This window comes from Loa loa (genome assembly GCF_000183805.2).
Source record: "Loa loa unplaced genomic scaffold supercont3.16, whole genome shotgun sequence".
Classification (NCBI taxonomy): domain Eukaryota; kingdom Metazoa; phylum Nematoda; class Chromadorea; order Rhabditida; family Onchocercidae; genus Loa; species Loa loa.
The window spans coordinates 291584-303650 of record NW_018108196.1 but is presented as its reverse complement, the minus strand read 5'-3'; the positions used below and the strand labels follow the sequence as shown (position 1 = coordinate 303650).

Below are 12067 nucleotides of genomic sequence, written 5' to 3'. Positions count from 1 at the left end.
AAATGAAGCACTGTAATGGATTAATGAAATGTTGAAGTTGTGATTGAAAGATTTAACGGATTTTTAACATTGAAAAGTTTTTGATTTAAGGTTAGCCTGGCATGTCTATTTATGGTATGACAAAAGGTAAGTAGATAAAAAGTTAGGAAATGACTACCTAAGAGCATTATTGATTAAGATTTGGGAAAAATACAAAGATAGATTATATTCAAAAAAATCAAATTGGATATATCCATCTGAAACATTTTATATAAAACAACTGGGAAAAGAAACATGGCCAATATATGGTCAGATACTAAGAAAATAAAATGAAGAAATGAAATTGAAATCAAAAGAAGAGATAAAGGAAATTGATCTAAACATTAATTGGTTTGAATTTATATATGGCCAATCAGGGGCAGCCTCCAGTGTCTGCCAAATGGCGGATAGGCTGCCCGCAAGGGAAGAACGGGGATGGGGGGGTGGGCGGGGTGAGGGAGATAACAGACTTCTCCCGCCACTCCGGGGACAGAAAAAAACTTGCCGGAGGGCCGCATTCGCGAGCCCCAAATGCCCAGGTTAGGCCTAGAACTTCGAAAGTAAGATATGTAAGTGAATTATTATTTTCAGGCAACCGTAATTTCAGCACTAGCAGGAAAAAAAGACAAAGAATTACCGAGTGCTAAATGTGATCAATAAATGATCATTCGTCGAAAATAAAATTGAATATGAAGATATCTTTAGTCCCTTTCTTATTTTACCAACTGAATTTTAAAATTTGAAGGGAAATCAAAATATTTGCATTGATTTTTTGTCCTTCAAACTACTTATGCTTTGAATATTTGATACTTCTTTCATCCAAGCAGTAATAAGAAAACTGACGGATAAATTAAAGTTAAATTCAAAAAAAACTTTATTCAAAATCAAATTAACACTTTCGTTCCTTCATCCCACAAAATCAATTGCAATAAACTTACTAAACTATAAGAAAAGCAAAACGAATAAAAGGAAGTTAAATATGGAAGAGAAAAGGCTGCACTTTCCAACAACTGAAATTCTAGCACTAGTAGAAAAAAGAGGACAGTAAATATCCGAATGTTAAATTTGATCGAAACCAATAAATGTGAACTTCAAAAAGTTTCGGTCAAAATTTTTAAAAATTTCTAGAGAAAACGAAGAATTCATGAAGAAAGAAATATAGCTGTGATCCTGCAATACTTAACGAAAAACTGCAAATTGAAAGTGGCTTTTTTTGAAAAATCGAAAAAAAGTTTGTAGATGGCATAAGTTTACTTTCAAGGAAGTAAATAGCCACATCACGCCTTCAAGCATCTGTTACTATTCTTTTGCCATGTTCAGGAAAGGATAACAACCTTGCTGGATATATTCCGGTGTTTGGTATTCATTTTGACATTGACAATCATGTTTATCCAGCTTCCATATACAGCTCCTATTTCCACCCTTAGCATTAGAACATGAAACATCATCATATGAGACCACGCGACCAATTTGTTGAAATTCCTACAAATACCTTATGAAATGAAAAGCATTTAATCAAAAGTATTATCCACAAACTGCAAGAATAAGTTTTGAGCTCAAAAGAGCGTCTAAATCACTTTGAAAATTCCCTCAAATATCGGGTAGGATGTACTGCAATTGCAATATTTGTATCCAATATTTAATAAAATTCAAAGAGCTCATCAAAGTATACTGTCGTTCCAAATACTATTTATCTTTTTGTAATTTACATGGACAAATTGAGATGCTTATGTTGGGTTTGCACTCTTTCAAACTGACTACGGTTAATTTAAGCATCACCTTTCCTTCATAGCTTATAATGAATTAGTAAACTCAAATGATAACAGTCTAAGTTTTGCAATTTTATCACTTTCCCAATAATTTAAAAAATAGGCTATTCATTGATTATATCGTTGTCTAATCAATAAGACCAATAATGGACCAGCAAAACGTCTAACTTCCATTTCTATAAAATGACAGGTTAGGCTTTAATTCAGGTTTTCATCACTTCATGACAAAGCATGAAGTATGAGCATTAACTTCTGGCTAACTCCTAAACCATAAAAGCTGATTTAAAATGTATAAAGCCCTAAAAGACTTGAAAATTGAAAATTTAATAGTAAAAATATATTAATAAGAAAACACTGGTTGGAAATCTTTTTGCTATATTTCAATAATTTTTAAAACGAACGATTGTACCATTTTGCGCAAGAAATTGTAGACCAGACCGACAATAAAGCTTGCTTTGTTACTTTTTATTTTATTCAATCTAACTTCGGTAGGAAATTTTTAAGACAGAAGAGGTGATATCATTGTATCAACTCGACAAAAAGTGATCAGATTCAGTTTCAGTAGAAAATACTACACATATGCATCATGTTGCGAAGCACATTTTTTCAAACATACCTTGAAAAGTTCAGAAAATGTATGTCCATTAATAGCTAGTCGTTGTACTGCACCTCGGAATGGTACCGCAAGTTCTGCTACTGCACTCGGTAAAATGGTTTTGTTTGGAACACCGCCAATGAAAGCTACTGCACCACTAGTGTCCAAACGTGAAGAGCCAAACTATCAATGACTAGTGAACATTTTCAGCAATAATTCCTAATTTACATTATATGGAATCCTGATAGGTAAGTCAGGTTTTAAAGACCCCCAGTTTCCAGGTTAAATTTGTAGCCATTTGATAATGCATATTTTACATATGGATACATACGGATGCTTCGGATCTCCATAGTGGATTGTAATAGAGTTAGTCAAAAACCTACCCACACACTTCAGAATTTCATTTTTAATTTTGGAAAAAAGTATTGCATATCACACAATCCCAATTCTTTGGTCCAAAATTAACTGTTAAAGAAAAGAATACAAACGAAGGCATCAACAAACAACTTGAGAGATCTGGGTTTGAGCCTGCTCATTATCAATTTGAGGCGAACCATTGCGTGAATATTTCCCAAAGCGGATCGAATAGAACCGATCATTTAAAACTGATGCATTGGATCTGAATTATGAGAAAATGTTAAAACTGTTGAACAAGATAATTATGAAATTCAATTGACAAGTAAATTAACGAGACGAGACTTACCTGGACCTACATTACTATTGAAATCAAGCATCTGAGACTAATCTATCTTAATATCCGGTATACCTTTCCTAATACCTGGTGCATTATCCGGAATATCAAATAATCGAAAACAATGGTTCAGCAATATCTTATTCAAGTAGTAAAGTTATTGAATACTGTTCTGTTTTTTTCGGTCCTTGTTTCTTACCAATCCTTTTCCTGTTCTTTTTTTTTCTCTCAAACTCTGTTTTCAATAATGTGTTCGACAAGACAAATAGCCTTATTAAGACTCAACGAGTCATATTAATTGCGAATAATGCAGTCCCTCAATTCCATGATAAACAGCAGCTTAATTTCATGATGGAATGAATCCCTCTGGGTATAAGCTAATCATTAGAATAAGCTAAGTTAAATGAGACTCATCCACCGATATCTGTCAAGAATGTTTCACCACAAAGATCAATGAGCAGTGAATGGAACTCGCTAGAAGATTCCTTCTAGCCTTCCGCGCTAATACATTTTAACAGTTTTGACAAAAACACTGAAAATTCTAACAGTGGTAATAGCAATAATCTAGCAGTAATAATCCTTTGTCATTCTTTCTCGAACTCAAAATCCAACTTGATCGACAGTTTCTCAGCAGGTTTGAAATGAAGAACCCATAGCAGTGAGCTTCGGGAGTATATTATGGTTTTATAATGATACCAAAATAAAATATTGATAAATTACTTTACAATAAAAATACCTGCTATAAACGATCTCAGAACCATGATTCCAGAAGAAATGCAGTTGTGAAGCGACCAACACTAATGCTACGAAATTGCCCTTTGTATATTGCTCTGCTGCAGTGTCTAGATTAGCCAAGCAGAATACCAGGCCATCTGAATCCATTGCTTTTAACCATACCTCTACTTTTAGCTTTCCCTCAAAATCCATCCTTAACTTTTCCTTCATCAGAAGACCATCGCCAACGAACAGTGGAACCGCTTGATTCGATTTCATGGCTGCAACAAAACTCATACCCATCGATTTAAAAAAAAGAAAAATCAACTTGCAGTGCAGTACTCATTTCCCCCTAATGTCATCCTTTTTTTTTTTTCGAGCCATATAATTAATATTGGACTAACTTCCTCTTACTGTCCAGTGATTTCACTTTCATTTCTAAATAGTTTTATAATTAAACATACTTAATCGTTCTTCACTGATTATTCTGGCGTTAGATGAATTATCGCCACAGATTTCATTACATTCACATATTTGCCGCTCACAAAGTTGACCTGCAATTCTTAGAATTAAAACCTTAATTCTTGACTGAAAATCTATGAACGGGACAAACTTTTAATGATGATGGGAGATCAAAGAAAGGAAGAGTTCACGATTTCAATCAAATATTTCTAACTCTTTTACTCTGATAAGTTCATATTCAAGAAATAATTCTTACAAAAGTTGGATATTACTGATGACGAGCGGTCGATCAGCAGAGGAGTATTTTATTTTGTCAAATTGATAAAAAACAAATTACGAATTTAAGTGCTCGTAATATAAAGAAGCATATTTCAATTATTACTTCCCGTTGCAACAGTGCGTTTCTGTTTTTTTAAGTAATAATGAAAGGGAGAGGAGAATTTGTATACGAATTCAAAATTCATTGTGGTAAAAAATAAGTGGAAATTTGATAATTCCACGATTAGTCGAAGCAAAATGTCAGTGAACAGAAGAACCATTAAAGTGTTGAATACAGCGACATATCGGTTTAGTATTAATCATCGCATCCAATAAGCATGAGCTGCCATTTAAGCAGCTTTTTATGCATATACTTTGTGAACAGTGAGCTGAAAGAAAGTTTTTAAATGCAAGAAATTAACATTTAGTCCTTCCTAGCTTCAAAATAATTAACACTTGGACATATCACAGAACAAAAGATATCATATCATCACAGCGAAACATTCACTTATGACTTTATTATTCCATTATTATACTTAGTGAGATCTCAGTTTGGTAAAACAAATATATTTATATCCCGATTATCAGAAGTTATTATTTCGGGAGATCCTAGACATTGTAAATTTTGTGCAAACACAAAGGCTGTATACATCAGTGTTCCAAGGTTGCATAGGTAAGACAATATCGCCTGGCAGTTGGTTCCACTGCACTTTTTAGTGATAGAGCAGTTATTACATTATCATATTGAGGGAAGTTTAGATGAACGGACCTCCCAAAATATTGTTATGATGCCAATTATTATAGTGGTATAAAATATCTCAACTTCATCCCTTCTCATATCACTCCTTGGCTTACTTAAAAATTCTGAGGTATCATTTTGGGTCTTCACATGATAAATTGTTACACTTCGAAATACCTCTCATTTATCCAGGTCAGTCAAACAAATAATAATTTGATAATATCCAACGTCCAGCAAAATAGAAAATATCGCTGTAGGAAGGAAAATCGAAATGACGTAGTGAAAGAAATCAACACAAATGAAATTTATGTGAGTTCTGACCTAGTCAAATACAGAAATCTTACCAATATTACCCAAAAATTTCATGCCTGCTTTGGATATTTTGCGCTCATTAATAAAAACATTCGATAGACAACCCGTAAAATTGTTTAACGTTATCGGCATTAAATGCGAGCTGTAATGCAAATTTTGTTTTTCAGATTTATGTTAAAGTTTTCTGTCAATTGTCATGACGTGAAAAACCACTTCAAAAGTTGGAAAGTGAGCAAAAAATTATCAAACGAATTCAGAATTCAAGTTTTTGGTCAGAGCTGGTTGAATAATAAGTTTTCTCTGATAAAAATCCTTAATAAATTTCAAGAAGTACGTAAAAATTACGAAACAATTCATTTTACTTTGTTTTGTGAGTCACAGCATGATCTTTGTCAATTAAAAAACCAGCATTAATTTAATTTTTAATATAGCTTCTTAGCTCATTGAATTGAAGATACGAACAAGACATACCGGAGAAGTTTCATCGGTGTGTATCCCAAATATATAGGTGCGTCAATTTTAATTGGATAACTAATAACCGCGGGTGGCAGTCTCAAAAGCATTGGAACCAAGTCATCGATAGCCAATGAAACTTGATTACGCAAAAAACTAACTATGACTCTGTATGAGCGATTCATGTCTAGCAGTGATTTCCATTCCATAACAAATACTTCACCACTCACCGAGAAACTAAAATGCATTTACAAATACGAATATGTTAATAAGCATACAATAGCGCTTTGTACAGTAATTTGTACAGTACTTTTTATATTCAGGTTTTTTTTTGTACAGTAAACACATAATTAAGCAATGAAAAATCATAATGAAAAAGAAGAGTGGTTGCTTGACCGCGGTGAATGACTGCTACAATCAAAAGCCACCGGTTGATATGTTCCAGGGTAAGACTTTTCTTTTCATTTGAAACAAAAACTCAAATGTACTGAGCACCGTTGCTATACACTTAACTTATTCTTATACCTAAACGCTTCATTGTTAAACGTACGCTTCATCAATAATAATACAAACGTAAATAACTCGAGCAGATAGTCTAAATAGTGTACGACGTGTATAACGTGGAAACAGAACGAATCATTCACGTTTTTCTTGTTGCATACATCATTACAATAGCAGTCAAAAATACATACGTTAAAAACTTTCTGCTGGTTGAAACTAAAAAAATACCTGAATATAAATTTAGATTCTGATAATGATAAAAGGACGGAACCATTCATTTTATTCAAATCACTGTAAAGTAATACTCCCGAAGTATTGTGCGCTTGAACCTGTTGATAAAATCAGATTATTGAAATTAGAAGACGAATTCAATAAAGATTGAATGATGGATCTTCTGAAATGTAACAATTCGTACAGTACTAAAGGGTTCTTCCACTGACATTAATTATTCAAGCACCTAATCATTTTAAGCTTAGTAATAAATTGAACGGTAAAACATCTCTTAACGATATCTAAAAAAGACACCTACAACATTTCCCTTGCAAGTAACCCCCAGTTCTATTTATTAAAACAGTAATCAATTACCAAAACGTAACACTAAACCTGCATTTGAACTGAAAAGAGGCGATTCAACGATTTCCTGATAATAATTTGGATTCCGGAGGATCCATCCAACAACCAGGAGCTCTTGTCACTATTATTTTTTTCTATAATGAAAATCACTTAAACGATATAAAAATCGTATCACTCTCTTTTCAGAATGTGTTATTTCGCGGAAATTTAAATCCCTAAAATTTAAAGTCTATTTCTTAAAAAATTATAATTTATGAAAACATTTCAAAAAACTACCAATGACATAACGTTCGCTATATCAGATATTATATCATAATTTTTTGGCAATTAACATTAATTTCGCTTACCGAAGGAAGAACCATAAATAAAGGATACTGCTTCCTAGGTTCTATGTTAAGTTTGAGATCTGAGACATGAAATTCGAAAGTATTCCATTGATGTAATAATAAGATAAAAATGAAGTGTTAACAAAGGTTAAAAAGACTGCTGCTACATGTTGTTATTTCGAAGTAAAGCAAACTTTATGTAAATTTATTTCAAAAATCAATTTACCCAGGAAAGGAGATGAAAAAGACCTTCTAACCTTGTATACAATATGTCAAATCCTTGGACGGAAAGAATCCTTCCCTACACTTGCAGCTCTTCAATCTCGAGAAATTCAATTCACCACAGTATGCATTAAAAATTGGACAGTCGGTATTATCTACGCACAGATTTCCCAGAATTGGTGTTACATCTAATTTACGCCCTCGACGGCGTTGCGTCTCACTATCATCGTTACTAATGTCTGAAATATATTTTTAAAATTTGCAAAAGTGGAATATTACAACTAATAAGATTTCCCGCTATCTCAGGACATGCTGAAAATCTAAATCAATAATCAATAACTCTCAACTCCTGCATGATTTATGGCAATTTCTTTGTTTACCACATTGTGAAAATAATAATAATGCTCACTCATAATCACAATAGCTATAAAACGTTGCTCGTCTCAGATCTAGTTTACAGCTATATACAAAATACAACAGATATCACCATTATTATCATCGTCGGTACCACAAACAATTATTATGAATTTGAGAGCGTGAAATCTATCAATCATTATAATACAGTGGTGATAAAGAACACCTTTTGGACAGATTCCAAGCACCGAAGGAACTAAATCCAGTTGATGGATACATGCAAACTGCTGCAGTTCGCAGATATTACCATAAGTATTATTATCAGATCCACAGACAGTCATTTCAGCTACTACACCAAGATGATCCAATGAACATTGCTTGGAGCACTTACAAACTGGCGTTCCAGATAATGCAATCACACATACAGCTCCATGGTGACAACGTAGTTCGTTGCAGTCTCTTAAAATTATGATCCGGAATTATAATTCCTAATCCTTGTTCATCGTACTTACCAAATTCCCTCTTTCCCAGGATCAGGGATATCAATCGTTAATCAACATGATGTAGTTTTCAATGCACCCTGCATGATCCAGTTCATTACATTTCTTATCACTTCTATTAATTAATGATATATATATTTCCTTAAAATTATAGTCACTAAGAAAAAAAATCTTTCATGTCTTATTACACTGGTAAATAGAAAGACTATACAAAACTTCAGAATCTACTTACTGAGATCAGCAAGGTAAGTACTACTTCTAATTTTTAAATAGTTGGAATTTTATAATTCCTCTACCTTAAAAAAAAAAAAAAACGATTTGTACGGCTGAGTTACAATTAGTAAAGACTGTCTTACTTGGGGACGTGAAATTCTGTCTTTTTCGAACAACCATTTGAAGTTAAAATAGAATCCGAGCCACAGGAGTCACATTTTACACCATATGAATCTGGTTTGCATTGACAACGACCAGATGACTGTTCGCAATCAAAGCGCGAGGAACCAAATGCAGAACATCCGCATGCTGGAAGATGAATTGAGCAAGAAATAAAACAGGTAGTATCTGAATCATAATTTTAACCAGAATGTCTATATTTCTTGATGATCCAGAAAATGGCTTACGTTGACATCCCAAAGCACCTTGGGCTATCAGATGCAGTCCCCAAAAACCCGACACGCAATGATCACATTTCTTGCCACCCACACCAGGAAGGCATCGACACTGTCCGTGTTTATCACACGCATTACTGTAGGATCCAATGCGGTTGCAGCTGCATTCATCTGCAAAATTCCTTTACCAGTAAAAACGAACAAAGAATATAGTGAATAGAATAAAGTGTTCAGTAATGTTCAGTAACAACTAAAACGAAGCATAAATTTGCGCGCATCAATTTTTAATTCTTTTTTCCCTTTTACAATACAACTTTCCTACTCCTTCTTCCTAAAGTTCTACTTAAAAAGCACCGCTGATTTAGTGGTAGATAGACTTTAAAAGGTATATCCAATTTCACATTAAGAGCTAAGGAAACTGAAAGAGTAACTTCCAAATATATCGTCCTGATTCCCATCATGTTGCGTTTTACCACCGCATTTCCTCTGGTTAAATTGCGCGCTTGCGGAAGAAAATGTAGAAAAAGATATGAAGACAAAATTTTATAATAATCAGATGTCAATTTGTTGCAGCATGTCATTATGTCACAGAAAACGTTGTATGATATATAGAGGGATCGTGGAAGTGTATAATATTAAGGAAGAAATCTACAAAAGATCTGTTTCGATTCAATACCTTACTACAGAAATAGTGCCAACAGCCAATAGTATTACTACTACTATCATAATGACAAATATATCGGTTTTTATTGTTTACAGAAAGCCAAATTTCATGAATCATGTTGCATTGTAGACATTTCTAACGTTGGAGCAAACAGCTTCCACACCATTTCTTGCGGAGATTTCAATTATTCCGCGATTTCAATTGAAATTACACAAACATACATCGGATAGATGGTTCTCAATGAGCATTACACAAATGCTACCGAAGGAACAACTATGTTTGTCACAGTTATTATCGCCAAGAAATCACCTAAACAACAGCCGAACTAGGGAAAGAAGCTACTTTATGGAAATTTTGTAACAAATCACTCAACTACCATTCTTCCCAGTGAAAACTTGGGAAAAAAAAGGTCAGAAACAGCGTAAATAATTTGAAGTTCTCCATGTTCATCATGGCTGAGCTTAAGCCCATCAAATGCGGTTTGTAAATATTACTTGATTTGGTCAGAAATCATTGTAATCCGGTAATATATCAAATTAAATTAATCGAATCGTTTCTCTTCACCTCAAAAACTTCCTTTTTTCTCAAATTAAAAACAACGTAGTTGAAGCGTTAAAACGGTTTGCAATCCAACATTTCAATTCGAATCAATGAGCGCCCATTCACATGACACCATTTCGTATCAGAACATAGCAAGCATTCAGCACTAAGACATCAATCAGCAGTGCGAAATGCGCAGATTTACATAACTAATACATGGCAGCTATTCTATTTGCTAAAAACAAATCCATCAGCTTTTTTAGCTTTCGAAGGATCTTGTGCTTTTGCTGTTGTTGCTGCTGCTTCTGCCCTTAGTTTTATCAAGGGCCATTTATAAACGCCTTTCATAGTTGTCATATGACTGAAGCATACTAATTCATCACGACCCAATATCATCTCTGTTATCAAATCTAACAGCAACCATCGCGAACAAGTAAATTCAGCATGGCTATTTCTAGTAAAGTATGGAAGGTTTTTCCGGAACGTCCAAGAATCGGTGAAGTGGCAGTATTTCTCGATTTCTGTCATGTGATAACTCCCTTGGTGTAACGTGTATCTGAATGGGTACAGATCTTCCTACTTTAAATCACTTTGCTATAAAGATTAGGAGTTACGTTTACATGTAAAGTTAGTTCGAAGAAAGACTAGTAGAAGAGGGACCTGGTAAAAAGATGAATGGAAAACTAGAAGAAATGAGGAGAGAAAGTGTAGATGCTATTTTAAGGATATCATCAGCATATCGAATATGTTGTTAATTATTTCTATTAAATTTCATTCAAAGAATCAATCGCTCAATTTGTATTAAATGTAACTTTAATTAGATCAGTGTATTATTGCAAGAAGTGCTGCAGAACTTTGCTCAAGTACGCAATACTAATTATTTTATGTCTATAAACAGCTACAATTCAAAAATAGCTAGTACTCTTGTAGTGATGGATTCTCGAAAATTGTACAGCAGAGATTTCATTTAAATTATTGCCTTAATATTATTATTCTTGTTACTTGAAGGTTCACGTGAATAAGCAAATATGTGCCTCAAGAAAAAAAAAAGGAAAATGAACGAACCATTTTGACGTAATGGCTCTTTACAGTTGCTGAGATGCTGGATGGATATTGCAAAACCTTTGTGACAGATTGTCATCTTCAAATGACATTTCGATGGATAAAGTATTCCGTCACTACCACATACCTTCAAAGTTTTTTGCATAAAATATAATCCTGAAATTTCACCCAAAAAACATAGACGATATTATTTTAATCTCTTTAAAATAAATTACCAAAGCGCTGCTTAAACATCACTTTCATCCCAAATAATTTCACAGTTACTTTCATACTTTCATTTCATTTATTCTTTTCTACTCTATGCCATCAACTTAGTCATTGGGAGAAGATAATTGAAATCTTACCGGAGATTTAATTACTCAAATATAATTGGATACTACTTTTCCATGATTTCGGTATTTCGCTTCAGATTAATGAGAACTTAAAACTTTACCATACCGTACTATTTTCGGTAGCATTTGGACAACTGCTTGGGCAGGAGCAAATGCCATCCTCACATTGTTGTCCATCAAGACAAGGACCATTCGAACAACTATCACAGGAACCGCGGAAAGCAATCATTACAAATTTTTGTTGCTGGCATGCAGCCTGGCGCATATGACACTCCGAAGGGTATGTGATACCATCTGTTGCGCATATCATCCCTAAAAATCCGTACTAGAAAGGTACATCCGGACAGACAGGCCAGTCTCATAAAACGACGAGT

General features: G+C 33.8%; 2 protein-coding genes across 2 annotated transcripts in view; both read right to left on the bottom strand.

The window, feature by feature from the left end:
• The window catches only part of LOAG_16742 (hypothetical protein), a gene marked incomplete at both ends in the record, with an annotated part of 8543 nt that extends 2323 nt beyond the window's left edge, over positions 1-6220 (bottom strand). The window contains 8 exons of the mRNA XM_020449396.1: positions 1353-1500; positions 2404-2565; positions 2887-3001; positions 3810-4068; positions 4252-4341; positions 4786-4896; positions 5591-5700; positions 6030-6220. Of these exons, the coding sequence (XP_020307087.1) occupies positions 1353-1500; positions 2404-2565; positions 2887-3001; positions 3810-4068; positions 4252-4341; positions 4786-4896; positions 5591-5700; positions 6030-6220 (1186 nt within the window). The remainder of the gene's footprint in view (positions 1-1352; positions 1501-2403; positions 2566-2886; positions 3002-3809; positions 4069-4251; positions 4342-4785; positions 4897-5590; positions 5701-6029) is intronic.
• A 1443-nt stretch (positions 6221-7663) lies between these two features.
• Positions 7664-12003, bottom strand: LOAG_16741 (laminin subunit gamma-1; the record flags this gene model as incomplete). Its single annotated transcript, XM_020449395.1, has 6 exons — positions 7664-7872; positions 8214-8446; positions 8844-9009; positions 9108-9266; positions 11365-11488; positions 11800-12003. The coding sequence occupies 6 exons, from the start codon at positions 12001-12003 to the stop codon at positions 7664-7666; spliced, it is 1095 nt and encodes a 364-aa protein (XP_020307086.1).
• Between the last annotated feature and the right edge of the window lie 64 nt (positions 12004-12067).